The following is a 25,023-nucleotide window of genomic DNA, read 5'->3' as shown; positions in this document are numbered from 1 at the left end:
GGAGAATAGATCCTGACAGAAAAGATTGTAGGAATTTGAAGTATTTTCTATAAAAATAATTACTTCCCAACATAGATAATTTATTTATTGGTTTTGTTGTGGTATATGTCCCCCCACTAGAATGTAAGATAGAGATTTTATCTGCTTTGTTCATTTCTGTATCCCCAGCACCTAGAATATTACCTATTTAACATTGTAGGCATTCAATAAATATTTGTTGAATGAATGCATGGATGAATGAAGAGAATGTGGTTGACTCCTGTGAATAAACTTCCTTGATTACCAAGGTTGCAGTTAATCTTTACATGGGGGACCAACAAGGTCAAACACAAAATAACACCCAAAGTATCCAGTTTCATAAAAACTAGAGTAGGAATGTAGTAACTACTTTCTAACTATAAGGCTGGAATGATAATGCATATTACCAAACGCTCAGTCAGCACTTTACAGAAAAACAGAGGGGGTGGTTTTTCTACCTTTTAATTTCCCAAGGGAGAAAGAACAAAAGCATGAGCATCTCTGTCGATTGAAAGATCCCCTCATCACCTGGGAATGATAGATTTCTATTACTGTAATTAAAGTGTCTGTATTGCATGGTGCCTCATACAGAGTAAATGCCCAATATATAGTTATTGAGTCTGAATGAATGAATGAATGAATGCTATATATTGCCCATTTCAGTGAGTATCAAAGCAAAAATATAATCAAGAAACAGACAAAATCAGGCAGTATACTACCAAGAATTTTGAATAGACTTAGTGTCCTCTGTCTACATCCTTTTGGAATAGACATTTTAAAAATTGAAGTATAGTTGATTTACATGCTGTGTTAATTTCTGCTGTACAGCAACGTGATTCAGTTATATATATATATATGTGTGTATATATATATATACACACACAAACATATATATAGGCATACATATACATTCTCTTTTATATACTTTTCCTTATGGTTTATCACAGGATATTGAATATAGTTCCCTGTGCTATACAGTAGGACCTTGTTGTTTATTCATTCTATATATAATAGTTTGAATCTTTTAATCCCAAATTCCCAATCCATCCCTCCCCTCCCAGCCCCTCGGCAATCACAAGTCTGTTCTCTATGTCTGGGAGTCTATTTCTGTTTTGTAGATATGTTCATTTGTGTCATATTTTAGATTCCACTAGTGATGTCACGTGGTATCTGTCTTTCTCTTTCTGACTTCACTTAGTATGATAATCTCTAGGCCCATCCATGTTGCTGCAAATGGCATTATTTCACTTTTTTTTTATGGCTGAGTAGTATGGAATAAACTTTTAATTGGAATTTGTGATTGGAGAAATCCACTTGACATCTGAAAGATATGCCTTCTTCTAGATAGTGTGATTGGTTGGAAATAGTTAGAATCACTACTTAAAGAGGCTAAAGGAAACTTGTGAATGTAAAATTTCTGCAAGACCCAACCCCAGAAACTGATGTATAGTACATAAACAGCTGGTGCATAATCAGAAGTGTGTGAAAATTCAATGCAGAATTGCAGGTTTAGAGATAAGAATGAGATATTAATATCTACCCCAGTGGGTGAATCTTGTGGTTAACTTGTGGCAGTTTCCTCATCATAAAATTGGGTTGCTGATACCTGTTCTATATGCTTCCTTGGGTTATGTTTAGGATCAAGGGGGGATAGTGTGTGTGTGTGTGTGTGTGTGTGTGTGTATGCATAAAGATGCACTGAATAGAGCAATGGGCTACAATGCAAGGTGATGGTGATGAGTTAGGTGTTTTTCAAACTCTTAAAGTGTGTGCACAGTGTATTCCTGATGATGACTAAAGAAAATGAGCAAGTAAACATATACTTCTTTTTCAATGCAGTTTGACAACACGGGAACATTTCAGGTGCTTCCTTTTCCTCCAAATGGGGAATATGAACCATTAGAAAGACTTCGGCACTGTACTCTTTGCTATGGTAAGACTAATGAGAAGAATTTATTGTGCTGAAACACTTAAATGCCTTCTGGGTGAGTTATTAAATCTACCTTTATCAAAGAATTCTATTTTTGATTGTAGATTCTATTTTAAGTTTTCCAGTCTTTCAACACCATATGTCAGAGTTTCAATCTCTGTAATGTTTGAAGTTTCCACAGAATGTGAAAATTGGTTTAGAAGATTATCCCAATTGATTCGACTTTTCCTGGGGACAATTTGATAGTTTGTATCAAAAGCTTCTAAAATATTTAAAATATTTTCTAAAAGAGTTTGGACATGTCTTATAGACTTTAAGTATACATGTTACTTACATCTGCTTTCAACAAAGACATTCCCAAATTGTCTGCTAGTGGCCACAGAAATTATGGGGACTTTGAAAATTCCTTATTAATTTAAATGATGTGAGATTGAAGAGGTATTGATCAGATGATTAATTTTTGGTAATCAGTCCTTTATTCACTTGAAGATCTCAAACAACAGTGTCTTCTTGTGCTGACATTGAACCAATGATAAGTCTCTATGTGTTTTCAGATAAATGTTTTCCAAATACTTGCAAGAAAGAGATTTTCTTACCTGAAAATTCATACATGGATGTCGCCTTCCTCTTAGACAATTCTAGGAATATAACAAGTGATGAATTTAAGGATGTCAAAGCCTTGGTGAGCTCAATGCTTGACAACTTTGATATTGCCTCAGACCCTGTAACCTCAGACTCTGGTGATAGGATTGCCTTGTTGAGCTACTCTCCTTGGGATGGGAGGAAGAAGGATGTGGTAAAAACAGAGTTTGAGTTTACAACATATGACAATCAAGCTCTAATGAAGAGGCACATCCAGACTTACCTCCAACAACTAAATGGAGAATCCACCATTGACCATGCCCTACTGTGGACTGTGGAGGATCTCTTCCCAAGAACACCCAAACTGAGAAAACATAGGGTCATCTTTGTGGTCTCCGCTGGAGAAAATCATGAGAGAAAGGAATTCTTAAAGAAGATGGCTCTGAAGGCCAAGTGTCAAGGCTATGTCATATTTGTGATTTCTCTGGGCTCTACACATAAGGAGGACATAGAGGAGCTAGCCAGCCACCCACTTGATCATCATCTGATACAGCTTGGGAGAATTCATAAACCAAACCTGGATTATGTTGTGAAGTTTTTAAAGCCATTTGTGTACTCAGTTAGACGTAAGTCACTATTTTATTTTCTCTATGTTTTAATAAATTAGTGTTTGTTAGTAGTATTTATAACCTAACATACCTCTGTATCTATAGCTAACCAAAATATGTGAATTAGATGGTGAAAAGGGGACAGGAATAGGACACATCTTGGTTATACCTTGTTTATGCTTTGGTCATAATGCGGTGAGACCTTTTTCATGATACAATGTCTCTTAGCCAAAATCTCAGCACTAGAAGGAACAGAGTGACTGGAGATCTCCTGAACTACACTTGCCCAACATAAAGAAGTTCTAGCAGCTCTTAGGTGGTCTCCAGGTTGAGCATTTAAATAAAAGTTTTCCCTGCTACACCTGGTTTATTTCCAACCTTGGAGTACCCTGGAGACCTCTGTGAGAGTGCTGCTTCCAAAGAGTCTGAGCATACATACCACACAGGAATCTTGTTAAAATGGAGGTTCTGATTCAGTATGTGTAGGATGGAGCCTAATATTCTGCATTTCTAACAGGTTCTTCAGTGATGTCAATGTTTCTGGTCCACAGATCACACTTTGAGTAGAAAGGTTCTAGGCCAATGTACTACAAAGCGTCACCCATTGGACAAGTGTTAGTCCATAAACTGATGAAATACAGAAATTTCATAAACTGATGAAATACAGAAATATTTCTGAAAGAAAGAAATACAGAAATATTTCTGAAAGAAAGAAATACAGAAATTGAGAATAAGCATCTGGAAACTTTTAAAGCAATTTGACATTGCCACATTATACAAGTGTATAAACAGTGGACTTTGTCTCATTGAACAAGATATAAACCAAAAGTATCAGTCTGCAAAAAGCTAGAAATAAAAATACCTTGTCCTTCACCACCAGTGGTTTAGAAATGCTCTTTCTAGAGAGGTGGTTCTCAACTGGGGATGATTTTGCTCCCCAGATGACATTTGGAAATGTCTGGAGACACTTTTGGTTGTCAGAACTAAGAGAGAGGATACTACTGGTATTTAGTGGATAGAGACCAAGGATGCTGCTAAATATCCTACAATGCACAGGGCGCCCCCCCACAGCAAAGAACAATGCAGCCCAAAATGTCAATAGCATTGAGGTTGAGAAATCCTGCTCTAGAGGATCCCATGGAATCAGAGCTGAACCTTTTTTTTCTGGGAATCTGACAAGTGTAGAGTTAGGTTCTGTTGGAACCAATCCCACCACCCTAGGATTCCAAAGTCGCCCTGGTATTCAAGGAATCTCCAATACCACCATAGTGACAACGTCTTGGAAGTTCACTCTTCATTGCAGAAGGAGCTTCCCCTTTCTCCTGTGACTCATATTCGACTGAAGAATCCAATAATTGCCCCTTTGGGGATATCATGTAATTTCTTTAACTCTAAATGCCTTCCACTGTATAATGCACCATTATATTATGAAAAATGAAAGAAAAAGTGCTTCCAGTTAAATGTTGATACTGACTTTCCTGTTAGAGTTTTTTATTTTATAGTCTTCAAAAAAGTTCTTTTAGACAGACTATGATATGTCACTCTTGTGCATACATAAAAAGGGAATATACGTGAAATAGACTTGGTTAAGGCATTCCTAAAACTTCTTCTAGTCAAAATTTGACTTTTGTGAGCTCTTTCTTGACTCAGAGTCATTGATACCCATCTTTTCCCATGCAATATTTTTCTTTATACCATCAAGATCGATGATAGATTTTTTTAGAAAATCTTTTTTATAATTTAATTTTTATTGGAGTATAGTTGATTTAAAATGCCATGCCAGCTCCTGCTGCACAGCAAAGTGAATCAGGCATACATATACATAAATCCACTCTTTTTAAGATTCTTTTCCCATACAGGTCATCACAGAGTATTGAGAAGAGTTCCCTGTGCTATACAGTAGGTCCTTATTAGTTATCTATTTTATGTATAGTAGTGTGTATATGTCAATGCACCCCAAAGGAGCAGCACTTTAAAAAGACTCTATGAAATAACACAAAACTGGTCTTGCTGGGCTCTTAAATTAGGCTTTGCAATTATTAGAGCTAGCTTACTTTTGATTTCCATCTGAGCAATGTTGTTAAACACATCCAATTCACTGTCTTCCCATAACCACTTGGTTTGTAGAAGTTAAAAGTCTCCTTTACTAATACTTCCGGGAATTTTTTCTTAACTACTGACCCCAATTCTACAAGTTTTGGTGCTGGCACGTTTGTTGTTCCCACATGCACAGGTGATAACAATGGCATCATGATTCCTTCCTCACCAATAGCAACTGTCAACTACAATTGATTAGAAGACAGTCTCATTTCAGAGAAATAGAAAAAGATGCTCATCTTAGAACAAGAGAAATATGATTATTATAAAACCATAAACATTCTGTGAGATATTTTCATGGAGTCTTCGATCATTCAATGGTCAAAGATCTCCTTTCACTAAAACCTATTTATTTTCCTGAATGAGGGGAAAATTATATATTTCTCAGTATTCCACAGTTTATAGAACAACAATAGAAGGAGGTAAAGGAACATATTATTTAGGTCAGTAAGCTAAAATCTTTCCTGTGATTATTTTCCTCCTAGGAAATCAGTGTTAATTGGTGCAGAAGCACAGAAATAGCATCATGTAATAAAATATTACTTTTTCTATTAGCATAAGTCTGAGTGAAAAAGTATTATAGGATCAGAATAAAATTATGTTAGCCTGAACATATGGAAATCGTGTCTCTGCATCACAATTAACCCTTAAATGAACAATTTGAGGAGGTCCGTTTCCATGACCCCGGTAATTCTTTGGCTGCAAAATGTTCTAAAATCAAATTCTGAATGCTATTTCTAGTTGTTACTATATTCTTTTCTCACCCCAGCCAAATTGTGCTGAAATACTTTAGTGACATTTATCGCTTCAAGAAGATTCCTGTTGGAATTCTCTTTCCCTAGCAAATACAATTTCTAGTTTAAAAATCTAACTATAATTTTCCTCTCTCAATAGGAGGATTCAATCAGTACCCACCAATGATGCTTGAAAACATCTGCAGACTCATCAATTCAAAGGAAGAGGATAATCGAAGTATCAATCTTCTGTGAGTTAGAAAGCTCTGATATTTACAAGTGACTGTTGATTGACTGAGGGGTGTGTAATTGGCTGATGGCAGATGATAAGGTCTCTGAAGGAAAGGCTCTTCATGTATTCCATTTTCCATAGCAGAAGTTACACACAAGCATGCTTTCTGGATTGATGTTTTTATAACATCCTCATGAGCTTATTACAATTTTGCTTTAAAATTCATGGTTTCCTCAGAAATTTCCAAATTGACATTTACCCCAGAATAGAACCCAGAATTCAGTCTCAACCCACCTCAACTTTACTTCTCATCTCTCCCCATCATAAGCTCTGAGTTCCGGCCACACTGGACTCTTGTCTGCCTTGTGTAACCAAAGGTCCAGGAGTTTACCCTCCTGGACCTCTGGTCACACTGCCTGGGCTCCTGCTCCTTCCAGTGAAACCCTACCCATCCTTCATGGCCCTGATTAAACCTGTCTCCTCTTCAAAGCCCATATTTACTCTCAGTCAAAATCCACAGTTTTTCCTTTTTAAATAACTTTTTACACCTCTGCTGAGGCACTTATTACAGTTTATCCCAATATCTTCTCACTGAAGTATGGGGTTCCATGTGATTCATTGTTTCATTCCCAAAACAGCATGAAAGACCCCACAATATCATTGCACATGTAAATAATTTTCTTTAAAATTTTATCTTGAGTGAAAATAGAAATAATTAATCTGAATGGACTTGAACCTCAAACAGAACGAGAATGGCCCATTTGGCTGCTCTGTGCTTTTCTCTCTATTTCACCAAGCTTGGATCCCTGACTACAGTCTGTGAAAGCCCAGAGTTAGCCCATAATGGCCCTGTCCTGTCAGATTGCAATTAAGCCAAGAGCTTCTCAAAATAGATGCGGTCTTTCCCATAAAACCCATATATCCAAAATGGCAAGATGAAGTGTTCCTCAGAATTCATGCAAATACATGTTCCTCTCATGTCAGGTTTCATTTATATTTAGTAGTTTAACAAGGAAGTGTCCAGCAGCTCACACCTTCTGAAGGACAATATGGCACTGATGTCCTGTGAAGCAGTGTTTCCCAACATGGAATAGACAATACTCTTATTTAAAGGAAAATCCCTTCTTACAGGACTACATTTTAATATAATGTTATTTTAACATGTACAAACACAAATCTAGCTGCAAATACCATATGTGTATAGTTCCTATGCAACTATCAAACAAAAACAAATTCGTACATCAAACCCAAGGAAACTCAATAAGACACAAATTTAAAACACTAATTTAATGTATTAGATGATTCTGCTTTGCCAAATAGAATTCCTCAAAAGTAAAATAAGAAATTTTATAGCCAAGCATGTAAACAACCTAAATGTCCATCAACAGATGAATGGATAAAGAAGATATAATACACACACACACACACACACACACACACAGACACACAATGGAATATTACTCAGCCATAAAAAATGAAATAATGCCATTTGCAGCAACATGGATGGACCTGGAGATTATCATACTAAGTGAAGTCAGACAGAGAAAGACAAATATCATATGATATCGCTTATATGTGGAATCTAAAAAAGTGGTACAAATGAACTTATTTACAAAAGAGAAATAGATTCACAGACTCAGAAAATAAACTTACAGTTACCAAAGGGGAAAGGTGCAGGGGAATGGGATAAATTAGGAGTTTGGAATTAACATATACATACTACTATATATAAAATAGGTAAACAACAAGGACCGACTGTATAGCACAGAGAACTATACTCAATATCTTGTAATAACCTATAACGGAAAAGAATCTGAAAACATACGCATATATATGTGTATATATACACATATATATGTATATATATACACATATATATGTATGTATAAATGAATCGCTTTACTGTATACCTGAAGCTAACAGAACATTGTAAATTAACTATGCTTCAATAAAAAAATTATTAATAATATGGTGCATATTGGTAAAATGTGTAAAACATGATGCATGCTGCAGAGTCACCTCTGCTCTCAGCTTGCCCACTCAGTTCTGTGAGTGCTTGATTCCCCAGCACTTGTCTTCACCTGCACTACTGCAAAACGGTCATTCCCACTCTATGTCATTGTATCATTTGGCTTTTGCTTGGTGTGAATGTATTGTTGATAACATTATGTCTGACTTTATTTCCTTTCCTCATTAACTCTCAACAGTTAAAGTAGTACCACCGTGTGCCAAACAACAGTATCAATGCAAATGTAAACATGGACTTGAAATTGCATAAAGGTGCATTAATAGAATAAGAATAAACTTATATTGAATATGTTTTTTATCATCACCTAAATAAAAACACAATATTTTCAAACTATCATTCTTACTCCAAAGAATATAAATGTAGACACCATTTTAGGAAGCATGGTGTCAATGAGATATATTTTATATAGTTTTATTCTTCTCAGAGCAGTTGATGGTAGATTAAATGACTATTTTCTACATTTTCTGTGGAGATTGATATCAAACTAAGACACATTATTTGGTTGTCCCAAGTAACCTATGAGTTTCTTGTCATTTATCTAAAACTCTGTGACAAATCAGACTTGATTTATTCCAAAGTAGTGTTTCATAGGCTATAAGCAGATGGCAGGAAAGGGAAAGATAATGGGAATTTACACAAATGTATCAGTATACGCTTTTTATTTTAAATGAAGTATAATTGATTTACAATATTATATGAGTTTCAGGATTACAGCAGAATGATTCAGTACTTTTACAGATTATACTCAATTAAAAGTTATTACAAGATAATGGCTATAAGTCCCTGTGCTATACAAAATATCCTTGTTGCTTATCTATTTTATACACAGTAGTTTATATCTCTTAATCCCTTACCCCTAACCTGCTCTTCCCCCCCACCACCCTCTCCCCTCTGGTAACCACTAGTCTGTTCTCTGTACCTGTGAGTCTGTTTCTGTTTTGCTATATACATTCATTTGCATTATTTTTTAGATTTCACATATAAGTGATATCATACAGTATTTGTCTTTCTCTCTCTGACTTACTTAACTAAGTATAATATTCTCTAGGTCCATCCATGTTGCTGCAAATGGCAATAATTCATTCTTTTTTATGGCTGAGTAATATTCTATTGTATATGTATACCACATCTTCTTAAGCCAGTCATCTGTTGATGGACACTTGGGTTGCTTCCATGTATTGTCTATTGTAAATAGTGCTGCTATGACCATTGGGGTTCATGTATTTTTTCAAATTAGTGTTTGTGTTTTCTTCAGATGTATGCCCAGGATGCGAATTGCTGAATCATATGGTAGCTCTATTTTTAGTTTTGTAAGGAACCTCCATACTGTTTTCCATAATGGCTGCATCAATTTACATTCCTATCAACAGTGTACAAGTGTTCTCTTTTCTACACATCCTCACCAACATTTGTTATTTGTAGACTTTTTGATGATAGCCATTCTGACAGGTGTGAGGAGCTATCTCATTGTGGTTTTGGTTTGTATTTCTCTGATGATTTGCTAATCATCAATCATCAAAGATGTTGAACATCTTTTCATGTGCATGCTGGCCATTTGTATGTCTTCTTTGGAGAAATTTCTATTTAGCTCTTTTGCCCATTTTTTAACTGGGTTGTTTGGTTTTTGATATTGAGTTGTATGAGCTATTTATCTCTTTTGAATATTAATCCCTTATCAGTCATATCATTTGCAAATGTTTTCTCCCACCCCATAGGTTGTCTTTTAGTTTTGTCAATTGTTTCCTTTGCTGTGCAAAAGCTTTTAAGTTTAATAGGTCCCATTTCTTTATTTTTGCTTTTATTTCTTTTGCTTTAGGAGGCAGAGACAAAAAAAATATTGCCTGTGATTTATGTCAGAGAATGTTTTGCCTATATTCTCTTGTAGGAATTTTGTGGCTTCTGGTCTTACATTTAGGTCTTTAATCTATTTTGAGTTTATTTGTGTATATGGTGTGAGAAAATATTCTAATTTCATTGTTTTACATGTAGCTGTCCAGTTTTCCCAGCACCACTTATTGAAGAGACTGTCTTTTCTCCATTGCATATTCTTGCCGCTTTTGTCATAGCTAGATTAAGTGACCATAAGTGTGTTGGCTTATTTCTGGGCTCTCTATTCTGTTCCATTGATCTCTGTATCTGTTTTTGTGCCAGTACCTTGCTGTTTTGATTACTGTAGCTCTGTAGTATAGTCTGAAGTCTGGGAGGGTGGTGTCTCCAGCTTTGTTCTTTTTTTCAAGCTTGCTTTGGCAATTCAGTGTCTTTTGTGGTTTCATATGAATCTTAGGATTATTTGTTCTAGTTCTGTGAAAATTTTCATGGGTATTTTGATAGGAATTGCATTAAATCTGCTTTGGGTAGTATGGTCATTTTAGCAATATTAATCCTTTCAATCCAAGGGCACAGGATATCTTTCTATTTCTTTGTATCATCTTTAATTTCCTTTATCAATGTTTTATTGTTTTCAGAGTATGGGTCTTTTACCTCCTTGGTATTTTATTCTTTTCGAAGTGATTTTAAATGGGATTGGCTTTTCACTCTCTCTTTCTGATAGTTCATTATTAGTGTATAGAAAAGCAACAGATTTCTGTATATTAATCTTGTGTCCTGTGACTTTGCTTAATTCATTTATTGGTTCTAATAGTTTTTGGGTAGAGACTTTAGGGTATTTATATAAAGTATCATGCCATCTGCAAATAGGGACAGTTTTATTTCTTCCCTTCCAATTTGAATGCCTTTTATTTCTTTTTCTTATCTGATTGCTGTGGCTAGGACTTCCAAAACTATGTTAAATAGAAGTGGTTAAATAGCCTTAACTTGTCCCTGAATTTAGAGGAAAACCTTTCAGCTTTCCACCGTTGCATATGATGTTAGCTGTGGATTTGCCATAAATGGTCTTTATTATGTTGAGATATGTTCCTTCTGTACCCACTTTGATGAGAGTATTTATCATGAATGGAGGTTGAATTTTGTCAAATGCTTTTTCTGCATATATTAAGATGATCATATGATTTTTGTCCTTCCTTTTGATAATGTGGCATATCACACTGATTGATTTGTGTATGTTGAGCCATTCTTGTGTCCCTGGAATAAATCCAACTTGACACAGTGTATGATCTTCTTATCTACTGTTGGATTCATTTTGCTAATATTTTGTTGAGGATTTTTGCATCTGTACTAATCTAAGCTATTGGCATGTAATTTTCTTTCTTTGTAGTGTCTTTGTCTGGTTTTGGTTTCAGGGTACTGGTGGCCTTGTAGAATGAATTTGGGAGTGTTCCATCCTCTTGAATTTTTTGGAATAGTTTGAGAAGGATAGGTATTAGTTCTTCATTACATGTTTAGTAGAATTCCCCTGTAGTATAATGAATTATTTGATTGAAATAAATTTAGATTTTTATCACCCAATTTTATTTCTTCTAAGAAATAATTAACTATATTAAATTGTTGGGATATTTTATTTGTATTCCCCAAAGTTATATAGGTTCACCTAAAACTTTCCCTTTTATCTTCTAGATTTACCCCTGAGCCACATGAGATTTCTTCAGGAGAGAAGAGCTTCATTGGCCAGGAATTGAGTGTGGGCAGAGATTCATCTTTTGTGTTGGAAGACAGTGGAAGTGACCATCTGGTTTACATTCCAAGCCAAATGTTTATGCCACAGAAATTAACAACTAAATATGACAAAGATCAGGATTCTGAAGAAATTGCAAGTCTCACTTCTGGTAAGGAAATGAAAAGTTATAGCAGTAATTTTAAAATAACTGGATCCTCATCCTTTAACACTAATAGAGAATCAAATAAATAAGGTGGGTATAAAAAGCAACATTTTTCAAGTTCAAGATGGTGGCTACAACTGCAGCTTTTATTTGATCTGAAGATTTAAATGGTCACAGGTACCACTCTGGAAATCACTGATAAGCTCTAAGAAATGTCCCTGATATGCTCACCAAACTTAAGATTTCTCTAGAAACCACAATTTAGGTTAGTATGATGTAGAAGGAGGTACTATAGAGAATAACATAGCAAAAGAGGAATTAAAATAATTTTTAAAAGTTGGCCTGACCAGTGCCCCAGAATTTGTGATTTGTGATTTCACTAGAAGGTGTAAGGTTTTTTCACTAGAAATAAAATAAACTACCCCACTCTCTACATTTTTTTTTTTTTTTTTTTTTGGCTGTGTTGGGTCTTCGTTTCTGAGCGAGGGCTCTCTCCAGTTGTGGCAAGCGGGGGCCACTCCTCATCGCGGTGCGCGGGCCTCTCACTTTCGCGGCCTCTCTTGTTGCGGAGCACTGGCTCCAGATGCGCAGGCTCAGTAGTTGTGGCTCACGGGCCCAGTTGCTCCGCGGCATGTGGGATCCTCCCAGACCAGGGCTCGAACCCGTGTCCCCTCTATTGGCAGGCAGACTCTCAACCACTGCTCCGCCAGGGAAGCCCCTACTCTATACATTTTAATGGCAAAGCAGTAATGCTTTTTGTCAGGATTTAATAGTTTCAAACAAATCATATCATAGAATTTTGGCTGTATTTTCATTTAAAAGGGTGAGAATTCTAAACAGACTATTCAGCTATTCCATCTATGTATCTAGAGTCTCCCAAAATGCTTATTTGGCCAGAATGCCAGCATTTAAAGCATTATGTCGTAAGTATCATGTGTGACGTTAGAATATGCAAGTTTGAAAGAAGAGGTGGCCAATCTCATAATATTCATTCTTAGTAATTTCCTTGGATAAATAAATGTTCTTTTCCTTGGGTTCAACACTGATGTCCCCATATTTTCCCCCTATTTCTGAAATACACATGTTTGAATTTTGTCTTTAAAGCAGCTAAGCTTTCCTTTATAGAAGCTAGAATTGAGAATTAAAAAGTCAATTACCCATTAGTTGAAAAATAAGACTTTTTTAAAAAAGTAATGAAGTAAACCTGGATGTATGTAGTTCCTTGGCATTAAGGCATTCAAGTGTGTGATTTCTTATTTAAAACAGGTTTTTATCATTATATAGACATAGCTTAAAGAAGAAAATACAAAATTTGTTCTTCTTAATGGATGCAGTTAATTTGGGGTATTCATTTTAACGATATGGTAATTACAACAGCCCTCAAGGCATAGGAATTTATTATGGTTTGGTTTAGGAAGAATAAAAAAGAAAAAGAGAAGTTATTTTGGCAGAGTTGGAATACCCAATTGTCATTTGTGATAGTATTGTTAGTGGTAAGCATTTTAAAGTCTAATAATTCAGAAGTGTGGAACTTTTCAAGAAAGACAGAATTAATTGGATATTTAAGGGAAAAAAGGAGAAACTCATCTTTGCAGCCATCTTTAATGACTGTTGTTCAGTAATAATAGAAACACTTTTCATTTGGTTTTTCAGATGTCTGGTATCAAGATACTCATAACCAGTTTAAGGTCCAATTTGACTGCAGAAATAATTGTTGCATGGCTCTATAGGAAAAAAATGTCAATTTGCTGTTACACCCACCACACCCAATTTCTCTTGCAGTGGATTGAAGTGTGTTGGGAGTTCTGTGGAGGATTATGTTGAGTTGTGATTGCCTGGAAACAGAGTCTCAAACCTAAGGATAATATATATTTTTTATACTTTAAATAAATCTGAGTCTCAGATCATCAGTGTTGTCTAGGGACTTCATACTATTCCTTTCTTTCTTTTTTTTTCTTTTTAAAATCATTGCTAGCTAGTTGTCAAAAGCTGCTGAGAACTTTCTGTATAATGTGCCATCCTCAAGGAGAGTAAATTGTAGTTCAGATATTTTATCTAGTCGCTAAGAGATGAGCTTTGATACATTCCAGATGTATTGCACAAATAAAAAGATTGATAACTTCTGTAAGAACTTCCACATGCTATGCTTATTACTCATTTATAATGTGATTCTTATGGCCAAGGGCTGATTTTTGTGCCCTTGAATGGAGAGTCCTGGGGAAGTCAAGAACCTTAACCATTTAAGAAACTTTTAGAGTTCCCAGAGTACTGTGGGCTGGCAATGAGTTGTGTATCACTCTCTTTCACAAGAAACACAACCACTATCTCTCTACCTAGGCCTCTCCCTTGCTTCTTCCTCCCTACTCCAGTTTCCAAGTTCATCCTTAATTCCATCACCTTTCCTGGCCCTCTCCACTCCTTACAGCAGCTCAAAGACAATTTGTATCAGGATCACCTGGAAGCCCTTCACAAGCATAGATTCCTAAGCCCTTCTCAGTACTACTGCTTCATATTTAGGGGTGTGAGTGGCCAGGAAAAAGCCACAAGCTTTAAAACCACCACGGGTGATTTTTGTAGGTCCTCATTTTTCAGATCCACTATCCTGGTGATTCTCAAAAAATGTGTCCATAAACCAGCCACGTCAGCATTACCTGGGAACTCGTTAGAAATGCACTGATCCTGGACCTACTGAAGCAGAAACTGGAGGTGGGACTCAGCCATCTGATTTTTAACAAGTGAAAATTCTGATCCAGGCTGAAGTTTAAGAACTACTGTGCATGCTACCACTTTGGTGTGCTTTCAGATTTGCTCTGTGTTCTCAGCTAAAAGCAATTGAGTAACTAGCATCACAGAACAGAAGAATTCCTATTGTCAAAGGGATCCAGGTAAACTGGATTATAATTTTATTTTATTCATCCAAGAACACTGAACATTCATCCACCCATCTATTCATCCAACATCTATCTAACAAGACATTTTAAGATCCAAATATGTCGGGGTTATCTAGAGATACTATTATGCATTTTGACCACGGCATCCACAATATAAAAATTCCTTGGAAAATTCAGTTGCTCTTAATTACTCACCAATGGAATACACATAGTTCTTTGGAATTATGTAATGAAAAATGGGTGGTTTAATTCTAATTAAATTGCAACTGTTGACCCAATGGTGAGCCTAGCACTTTCTCAAAGATGCTATGTTAACTAATACTTAAGATACAGTTAGTCTATTGTCAAGATTAAAGAGGGACAGGATAATTTTTAATGAATGTTAAATACCAACCCAAACTCAACCTAGGGCACACTCATAGCTTTAAGCACTCCCTGGCCTTAGGATAATTTCAGCTGACGTTCTTTTCAATGAATTTTATTAAGAAATAAGAGGCAACACTTCCCTCTTCAAATTAGGCTGGAGTTGTGCTCAAGGAAATTTGCATGGATTTTGTTTTACATTCTTATTTTGCTAACTTTGATCGTGATCTACAATCAGGTTTTTTTTAAAGCCAATGTATCTTTTGATTTTGAATCAATCATAAGGTATTAGAGCTGGAAAGGTATTTAGTGATTAGCTCTTGCAAATTCACCTGGGGATGATTCCACCCTGCTCTACCCTAGGAGACATATTGCAATGTCTGGAGATATTTTTAGTTGTCATAACTGGAGGGTGCTACTGGCATCTAGTGGGTAGAGGCCACAGATGCTGCTAAACATCCTACAATGCACACAGGACATCCTCTCACAACAAAGAATTATCCAGTCAGACTGTCAATAGTGAAAGAAACCCTGTTTTAGAAGAAACTTCAAGTCCCCAAGATCAGGGAACTAAAACATTCAGTATAGGGACTCAAGATTTCTACACCCTGTCCACTGTTTCCCAGTACACCCTCAGGATTCTGCTAATTTTTTAAAAATTGTAGAAGTACTATCATACCATATAAAATTGTAATACAGAGTCACAAGTCACACAATTTAGCAGACTGAGCTATTTGTGGCGTGGAGTGCAGTTTTTGGTTTTTCCATAGGCATATAGGTTTACATAGTTTTATTCAATTTCATATCCTGCTTTTCACATATGTTATACATTTTACATATTGCTGCAAGCTTCATACTGATTTTTCTGTGTTCTCATAAAGTTACTTTCAATGAATGAATGTATTTAACTATTTATCTGCTGTTGAACACTTAGCTTGCTTCCAATTTTTTCTGTCATGTGTTGAACTTGAAGACATATATCTTCTGCTACATTTAAATCTGTACTGGAATTAAATGCAACAGAACTGGCTTCTGAGTCACCCAATGGAGCAGTCCCCAAGCTGAATGTCCTACTTTCATATCTGTACACATGCTAAAGAAGTCAGTGATAGAATTAGGATCATGTTTGAATTGTAATGACATGTTTCATGAACGTTTTAGGAAATCTCAATCATCTGGTTGCTCTTTGGGGGATAAACTGAGTCTCCTGTTCATTTTAAGCTGTGGACTGAGGTTGTGACATTCACTTTTGCTTGAGAATTTATTGTATAGTTATTATATTTTGGGTGTCTTCCTTGAAGATTTTGCATGCGGCAGAGCTAATGTGAACTGCGAGTTCAGGGGATGTGGATGATTTGACTTCATGGAGGCTGCTTCTGTAGGTCTCATGCAATCATTTGTTGCAATTACTAAAGCAATGTTCTATAGTGTTAGCAACACTTGTTTTCATGGGGACTCTTTGCTAATGGAATAAAACGTAGATAGTTGAAGTGATAATTGGGTGATGGTGGTGGTGGCAATCGACAAAGCAGTGGCAGCCCTCATTGAGGGCTTCCTATAGGAAAGGATTCTGCCAAGCATTTACATGGATTTTCCCATGAATACCCATGCAGCAAATATGTATTTGACTCCTGTTCTGAATTAAGCCCCATGCTAGTCTTTTGGGGGGTTAGAGAGATTTAAAAAAAAAAAAAGATTCAGACAGAGGCCCTGTCTTCAAGGAGGTTGTAGTCTGATAATCAAAGTATACTCTGAGTTAAAAAAAAAAAAAAAAAAGCCTAATACAAGTAAGAAAGTATTCAGTTTAATAAAAAGTGCAGATGGAATGCTTTGGGGGCCAGTATTCATTTCAGCATTGTATTCACTGTCTCACTTGATGATCAAACAATGCCTGAGAAATAATAGTAATGACAGAAGCTACCACTTATTTAGTGCAACTATGCGCCGGGCACTTTATATACATGATTTAACTTAATCCTTACCCTGAAAATCTATTATTATTATTATAATGACTATTACATATTACAGATGAGGACACTGATGCAAAGGTTAAGATCCTCAAGCAACAGCACACAGCTTGTAAGCGGCAGAGCCAGGATTCAAATCCATGCCCATTTCCACAAAAACGTTAACTTAACAATGTAGTCTGTGTTGTCTGGCAAGGGCATTGTTTGCATTTTCAAATGACGGAATATATCCAGCTGCCAAATTTCACGATCATCATGTCATCAATGGGAGAACTTTTTTTAAAACAATTTTGGTGGTACAATTCAATTTTTAAATTTTAATTTAATTATTTTTCTCTCATGCTTTTTTATAAACCATACATGAATAAAGCCATAAATATTTATTAATTCTTTTTTTAGCATCTTTATTGGAGTATAATTGCCTTAAAATGTTGTGTTAGTTTCTGCTGTATAACAAAGTGAATCAGCTATACAGATACTTATAAACCCATATCCCCTCCCTCTTTCATCTCTCTCCCACCCTCCCTATCTCACACTCCATCCCACCCTTGTAGGTGGTCACAAAGCACCGTGCTGATCTCCCTGTGCTATGCAACTACTTCCCACTAGCTATCTATTTTATATTTGGTAGTGTATATATGTCCATGCCACTCTCTCACTTCGTCCCAGCTTACCCTTCGCCCTCCCTGTGTCCTCAAGTCCATTCTCTGCGTCTGCATCTTTATTCCTGTCCTGCATGTCGGTTCAGCAGAACCATTTTTTTTTTTTTTTAGATTCCATATATATATGTTAGCATATGGTATTTGTTTTTCTCTTTCTGACTTACTTCACTGTCTATGACAGACTCAAGGTCCATCCACCTCATTACAAATTATGCAATTTCATTTCTTTTCATGACTGAGTAATATTCCATTGTATATATGTGCCACATCTTTTTTTTTTAACGTTTTTATTGGAGTATAATTGCTTTACAATGCTGTGTTAGTTTCTGATTTATAACAAAGTGAATCAGTTATACATATACATATGTTCCCATATCTCTTCCCTCTTGTATCTCTCTCCCTCCCACCCTCCCTATCCCACCCCTCTAGGTGGTCACAAAGCACCAAGCTGATCTCCCTGTGCTGTGTGACTGCTTCCCACTAGCTATCTATTTTACATTTGGTAGTGTACATATGTCCCAGCTTACCCTTCCCCTCCCCATGTCCTCAAGTCCATTCTCTAGTAGGTCTGCATCTCTATTCCCGTCTTGCCCCTAGGTTCTTCATGACCAATTTTTCTTCTTTTCTTTTTTTTAAGATTCCATATATATGTGTTAGCATACGGTATTTATTTTTCTCTTTCTGACTTACTTCACTCTGTATGAAAGACTCTAGGTCCATCCACCTCACTACAAATAACTCAATTTCGTTTCTTTTTATGTCTGAGTAATATTCCATTGTATATATGTGCCACATCTTCTTTATCCATTCATCTGTTGATGGACACTTAGGTTGCTTCCATGTCCTGCCTATTGTAACTAGTGCTGCAAAGAACATTGTGGTACATGTCTTTTTGAATTATGGTTTTCTCAGGGTATATGCCCAGTAGGGGGATTGCTGGGTCATATGGTAGTTCTATTTTTAGTTTCTTGAGGAACCTCCATACTGTTCTCCATACTGGCTGTGTCAATTTACATTCCCACCAACAGTGCAAGAGGGTTCCCTTTTCTCCACACCCTCTCCAGCACTTATTGTTTCTAGATTTTTTGATGATGGCCATTCTGTCCAGTGTGAGGTGATACCTCATTGTGGTTTTGATTTGCATTTCTCTAGTGATTAGTGATGTTGAGCATCTTTTCATGTGCCTGTTAGCCATCTGTATGTCTTCTTTGGAGAAATGTCTATTTAGGTTTTCCACCCATTTTTGAATTGGGTTGTTTGTTTTTCTGATATTGAGCTGCATGAGCTGCTTATAGATTTTGGAGATTAATCCTTTGTCAGTTGCTTCGTTTGCAAATATTTTCTCCCATTCTGAAGGTTGTATTTTCGTCTTATTTATGGTTTCCTTTGCTGTGCAAAAGCTTTTAAGTTTCATTAGGTCCCATTTGTTTATTTGTGTTTTTATTTCCATTTCTCTAGGAGGTGGGTCAAAAAGCATCTTGCAGTGATTTATGTCATAGAGTGTTCTGCCTATGTTTTCCTCTAAGAGTTTTATATTGTCTGGCCTTACACTTAGGTCTTTAATCCATTTTGAGTTTATTTTTGTGTATAGTGTTATGGAGTGTTCTAATTTCATTCTTTTACATGTAGCTGTCCAGTTTTCCCAGCACCACTTATTGAAGAGACTGTCTTTTCTCCATTGTATATTCTTGCCTCCTTTATCAAAAATAAGGTGACCATATGTGCATGGGTTTATCTCTGGGCTTTCTATCCTGTTCCATTGATCTATATTTCTGTTTCTGTGCCAGTCTTGATTACTGTAGCTTTGTAGTATAGGAAGTCAGGGAGCCTGATTCCTCTAGCTCCGTTTTTCTTTCTCAAGATTGCTTTGGATATTTGGGGTCTTTTGTGTTTCCATAGAAATTGTGAAAATTTTTGTTCTAGTTCTGTGAAAAATGCCATTGGTAATTGGATAGGGATTGCACTGAATCTGTAGATTGCTTTTGGTAGTATAGTCATTTTCACAATGTTGATTCTTCCAATCCAAGAACATGGTATAGCTCTCCATCTGTTTGTATCATCTTTAATTTCTTTCATCAGTGTCATAGTTTTCTGCATACAGGGCTTTTGTTTCCTTAGGTAGCTTTATTCCTAGGCATTTTATTCTTTTTGTTGAAATGGTAAATGGGAGTGTTTCCTTAATTTCTGTTTCTGACTTTTCATCATTAATGTATAGAAATACAAGATATTTCTGTGCGTTAATTTTGTATCCTGCTACTTTACCAAATTCATTGGTTAGCTTTAGTAGTTTTCTGGTAGCATCTTTAGGATTCTCTATGTATACTGTCATGTGATCTGCAAACAGTGACAGTTTTACTTCTTTTCCGATTTGAATTCCATTGTTTTCTTTTTCTTCTCTGATTACCATGGCTAAAACTTCCAAAACTGTCTTGAATAATAGTGGTGAGAGTGGGCACCCTTGTCTTGTTCCTGATCTTAGAGGAAATGGTTTCAGTTTTTCACCATTGAGAACGATGTTGGCTGTGGGTTTGTCATATATGGCCTTTATTATGTTGAGGTGGGTTCCCTCTATGCCTGCCTTCTGGAGAGTTTTTATCCTAAATGGGTGTTGAATTTTGTCAAAAGCCTTTTCTGTATCTACTGAGATTACCCTACGGTTCTTATCTTTCAATTTGTTAATATGATATATCATATTGATTGATTTGCATATATTGAAGAATCCTTGCATTCCTGGGATAACCCCCACTTGATCATGGTGTATGGCATTTTAGTGTGCTTTTGGATTCTGTTTGCTAGTATTTCGTTGAGGATTTTTGCATCTGTGTTCGTCTGTGATATTGGCCTGTAGTTTTCTTTCTTTGTGACATCTTTGTCTGGTTTTGTTGTTAGGGTGATGGTGGCTTCGTAGAATGAGTTTGGGAGTGTTCCTCCCTCTGCTATATTTTGGAAGTGTTTGAGAAGGATAGGTCTTAGGTCTTCTCTAAATGTTTCATAAAATTCACCTGTGAAGCCATCTGGTCCTAGGCTTTTGTTTGTTGGAAGATTCTTAATCACAGTTTCAATTTCATTACTTGTGATTGGCTGTTCATATTTTCTATTCCTTCCTAGTTCAGTCTTGGAAGGTTGTACTTTCTATGAATTTGTCCATTTCTTCCAGGTTGTCCATTTTATTGGCATATAGTTGCTTGTGGTAGTCTCTCTGATCCTTTTTATTCTGCAGTGTCAGTTGTTACATCTCCATTTTCATTTCCAGTTCTGTTGATTTGAGTCCTCTCCCTTTTTTTCTTGATGAGCCTGGCTAATGGTTTATCAATTTTGTTTATCTTCTCAAAGAATCAGCTTTTATTTTTCTTAATCTTTGCTATTGTTTCCTTCATTTCTTTTTCATTTATTTCTGAACTGACCTTTATGATTTCTTTCCTTCTGCCAACTGTGGGATTTTTTGGTTGTTGTTCTTCTTCTTTCTCTAATTGCCTTAGGTGTAAGGTTAGGTTGTTTATTTGAGATTTTTCTTGTCTCTTGGGGTAGGATTGTATTGTTATAAACTTACCTCTTAGAACTGCTTTTGCTGCATTCCATAGGTTTTGGATCATCATGTTTTCATTGTCATTTGTCTCTAGGTATTTTTTGATTCCTCTTTGATTTCTTCAGTGATAACTTGGTTATTTAGTAGCATATTGTTTAACCTCCATGTGTTTGTATTTTTTACAGTTTTTTCTCTGTAATTGATATCTTGTCTCATAATGTTGTTGTCAGAAAAGATATTTGATACGATTTCAATTTTCTTAAATTTACTGAGGCTTGATTTTTGACCCAAGATATGATCTTTCCTGGAGAATGTTCCATGTGAACTTGAGAGGAAAGTGTGTTCTGTTGTTTTTGGATAGAATGTCCTTTAAATATCAATTAAGTCCACCTGGTCTAATGTGTCATTTAAAGCTTGTGTTTCCTTATTTATTTTCATTTTGGATGATCTGTCCATTGGTGAAAGTGGGGTGTTAAAGTCCTCTACTATTATTGTGTTACTGTCGATTTTCCCTTTTATGTCTGTTAACATTTGCCTTATGTATTGAGGTGTTCCTATGTTGGGTGCATAAATATGTACAATTGTTATATCTTCTTATTGGATTGATCCCTTGATCATTATGTAGTGTCCTTCTTTGTCTCTTGTAATAGTCTTTATTTTAAAGTCTATTTTGTGTTATATGAGAATTGCTACTCCAGCTTTCTTTTGATTTCCATTTTCATGGAATATCTTTTTCCATCCCCTCCCTTTCAATCTGCATGTGTCTCTAGGTCTGAAGTGGGTCTCTTGTAGACAGCATATATATGGCCCTTGTTTTTGTATCCTTTCAGCCAGTCCATGTCTTTTGTTTGGGGCATTTAATCCATTTACATTTAAGGTAATTATTGTTATGTATGTTCCTATTACCATTTTCTTAATTGTTTTGGGTGTGTTATTGTAGGTCTTTTCCTTCTCTTGTGTTTCCCACCTAGAGAACTTCCTTTAGCATTTGTTGTAGTGATGGTTTGGTGATGCTGAATTCTCTTGGCTTTTGCCTGTCTGTAAAGGTTTTAATTTCTCTGTGAAATCTGAATGAGATCCTTGCTGGATAGAGTAATCTTCATTGTAGGTTTTCCCCTTTCATCACTTTAAATATGTCCTACCACTCCCTTCTGTCTTGCAGATTTCTGCTGAAAGATCAGCTGTTAACCTTATGGGGATTCCTTTGTGTGTTATTTGTTGCTTTTCCCTTGCTGCTTTTAGTATTTTTGATTTGTGTTTAATTTTTGATAGTTTGGTTAATATTACTATTTCCTTTCTCATATTAGAGAAATTTTCAACTATAATCTCTTCAAATATTTTCTCAGAACTTTTCTTTTTCTCTTCTTCTCTTGGGATCCCTATAATTCGAATGTTGGCGCATTTAATGTTGTCCCAGAGGTCTCTGAGACTGTCCTCAATTCTTTTCATTCTCTTTTCTTAATTCTGCTCTGCGGCAGTTGTTTCCACTATTCTATCTTCCAGGTCACTTATCCATTCTTTTGCCTCAGTTATTCTGTTACTGATTCCTTCTAGAGTATGTTTAATTTCATTAATTGTGTTGTTCATCATTGTTTGTTTGCTCTTTAGTTCTTCTAAGTCCTTGTTAAAAGTTTCTTGTGTTTTCTCCATTCTATTTCCAAGATTTTGGATCATGTTTACTATCATTACTCTGAATTGTTTTCAGGTAGACTGCCTATTTCCTCTTCATTTGTTTGGTCTGGTGGGTTTTTACCTTGCTTCTTCATCAGCTGCATATTTCTATGTGTTCTCATTTTGTTTAAGTTAGTGTGCTTGGGGTTGCCTTTTCACAGGCTGCAGGTTCATAGTTCGTGTTATTTTTGGTGTCTGCCCCCAGTGGATGAGTTTGGTTCAGTGGCTTGTGTAGGCTTCCTTGTGGGGGGAACTGGTGCCTGTGCTCTGGTGGGTGGGGCTGGATCTTGTCCTTCTTGTGGGCAGGGCCGAATCCTGTGGTATGTTTTGGGGTGTCTGTGAACTTAGTATGACTTTAGGCAGCCTCTCTGCTAATGGGTGGGTTTGTGTTCCTGTCTTGCTAGTTGTTTGTCATGGGGTGTCCAGCACTGGAGCTTGCTAGATGTTGGGTGGAGCTGAGTCTTAGTGTTGAGACAGCTCTCTGGGAGAGCTCTCACTGATTAATATTACATGGGGCCGGGAGGGCTCTGTTGGACCAATATCCTGGATTTGGCTCTCCCACCTCGGAAGCTCAGGCCTGACACCCGGCCGGAGCACGAAGAGTCTACCAGCCACACGGCTTGGAAGAAAAGGAAAAAAAAAAAAAAAACGAACACATAGAATCCCCAAACAAATGGTAAAACAAATCTAAACAAACAAAATCACACAAAGAAACACACACACACACTCACAAAAAGAGAAGAAAAGAAAAAAGGAAAAGAGCAACCAAACCAATAAACAAATACACCAGCGATAACAAGCACTAAAAACGAAACTAAGATAAACATAAAACCAAAAGCAAATCAGACACAGAAAGCAAACCCCAAGTCTACAGTTGCTCCCAAAGTCCACTGTCTCAATTTTGGGAACATTTGTTGTGTATTCAGGTATCCACAGATGTAGGGTTTATCAAGTTGATTGCGGGGATTTAATCTGCTGCTCCTGAGGCTGCACAGAGAAATTTCCCTTTGTCTTCTTTGTTTGCACAGCTCCTGGGATTCAGCTTTGGTTTTGGCCCTGCCTCAGCATGTAGGCCACCCTCAGGTGTCTGTTCCCCACCTAGACAGGAGGGGGTCAAAGCAGTGGCTGATTAGGTCTCTTTTGCGCACTCAGGCTGGGGAGAGGGAGGGGTACCATAGCCATAATTGGAATGCGGGGCGAGCCTGCAGCAGCAGAGGCTGGCATGATATTGCAACAGCCTGAGGCACACCATGTGTTCTTCTATGGAAGTTGTCCCTGGCTCACAGGTCCCTGGCTGTGGTGTGCTGCACAGGCTCCAGAGGGTGTGTGGTAGTGTGACCTTCACTTGCACACAGGATTCTTGGTGACAGCAGCAGCATTAGCGGTCCATGCCCATTTCTGGGGTCTGAGATGATAGCCACAGCTCATGCCTGTCTCTGGAGCTCACTTAGGTCATGCTCTGCCATCTGTGGGCACACAGAACAGGAAGTCCCTCTCCTCATGCACCCCAAAACAATGGTCTGTTGCCTATCTAGCAGCTCCAGACTTTTTCCCAGACTCCCTCCTGGCTAGCTGTGGTGCACTAGCCCCCTTCAGGCTGTGTTCATGCAGCCAACCCCAATCCTCTCCCTGGGGTCTGACCTCTGAAGCCCAAGCTTCAGCTCCCAGCCCCCACCCGCCCTGGCAGGTGAGCAGACAAGCCTCTCAGGCTGGTGAGTGCTGGTCGACACCCATCCTCTGTGCAGGAATCTCTCCGCTTTGCCCCCTGCACCCCCGTTGCTGCGCTCTCCTCCGTGGCTCTGAAGCTTCCCCCCTGCCCACCCCCCACCTCTGCCAGTGAAGGGTCTTCCTAATGTGTGGCAATTTTTCCTTCTTCACAGCTCCCTCCCAGAGGTGCAGGTCCCATCCCTATTTATTTGTCTCTGTTTTTTCTTTTTTCTTTTTTCAGGTACATGGGGATTTTCTTGCTTTTTGTGAAGTCTGAGGTCTTATGCCAG

General features: G+C 37.0%; 1 protein-coding gene across 1 annotated transcript in view; it reads left to right on the top strand.

The window, feature by feature from the left end:
• COL6A5 (collagen type VI alpha 5 chain) overlaps positions 1 to 25,023 on the top strand; it is a 111,513-nt gene that overhangs the window by 71,208 nt on the left and 15,282 nt on the right. The window contains exons 33-37 of the mRNA XM_059921933.1: positions 1,858 to 1,951; positions 2,503 to 3,156; positions 6,130 to 6,207; positions 8,997 to 9,009; positions 11,744 to 11,952. Coding sequence (XP_059777916.1) covers positions 1,858 to 1,951; positions 2,503 to 3,156; positions 6,130 to 6,207; positions 8,997 to 9,009; positions 11,744 to 11,952 — 1,048 coding nt within the window. The remainder of the gene's footprint in view (positions 1 to 1,857; positions 1,952 to 2,502; positions 3,157 to 6,129; positions 6,208 to 8,996; positions 9,010 to 11,743; positions 11,953 to 25,023) is intronic.

The sequence above is a fragment of the Balaenoptera ricei genome, chromosome 4 (genome assembly GCF_028023285.1).
Source record: "Balaenoptera ricei isolate mBalRic1 chromosome 4, mBalRic1.hap2, whole genome shotgun sequence".
Classification (NCBI taxonomy): domain Eukaryota; kingdom Metazoa; phylum Chordata; class Mammalia; order Artiodactyla; family Balaenopteridae; genus Balaenoptera; species Balaenoptera ricei.
Note: the sequence above shows the minus strand (reverse complement) of the source record. Positions and strands in the feature narration are given on the sequence as shown.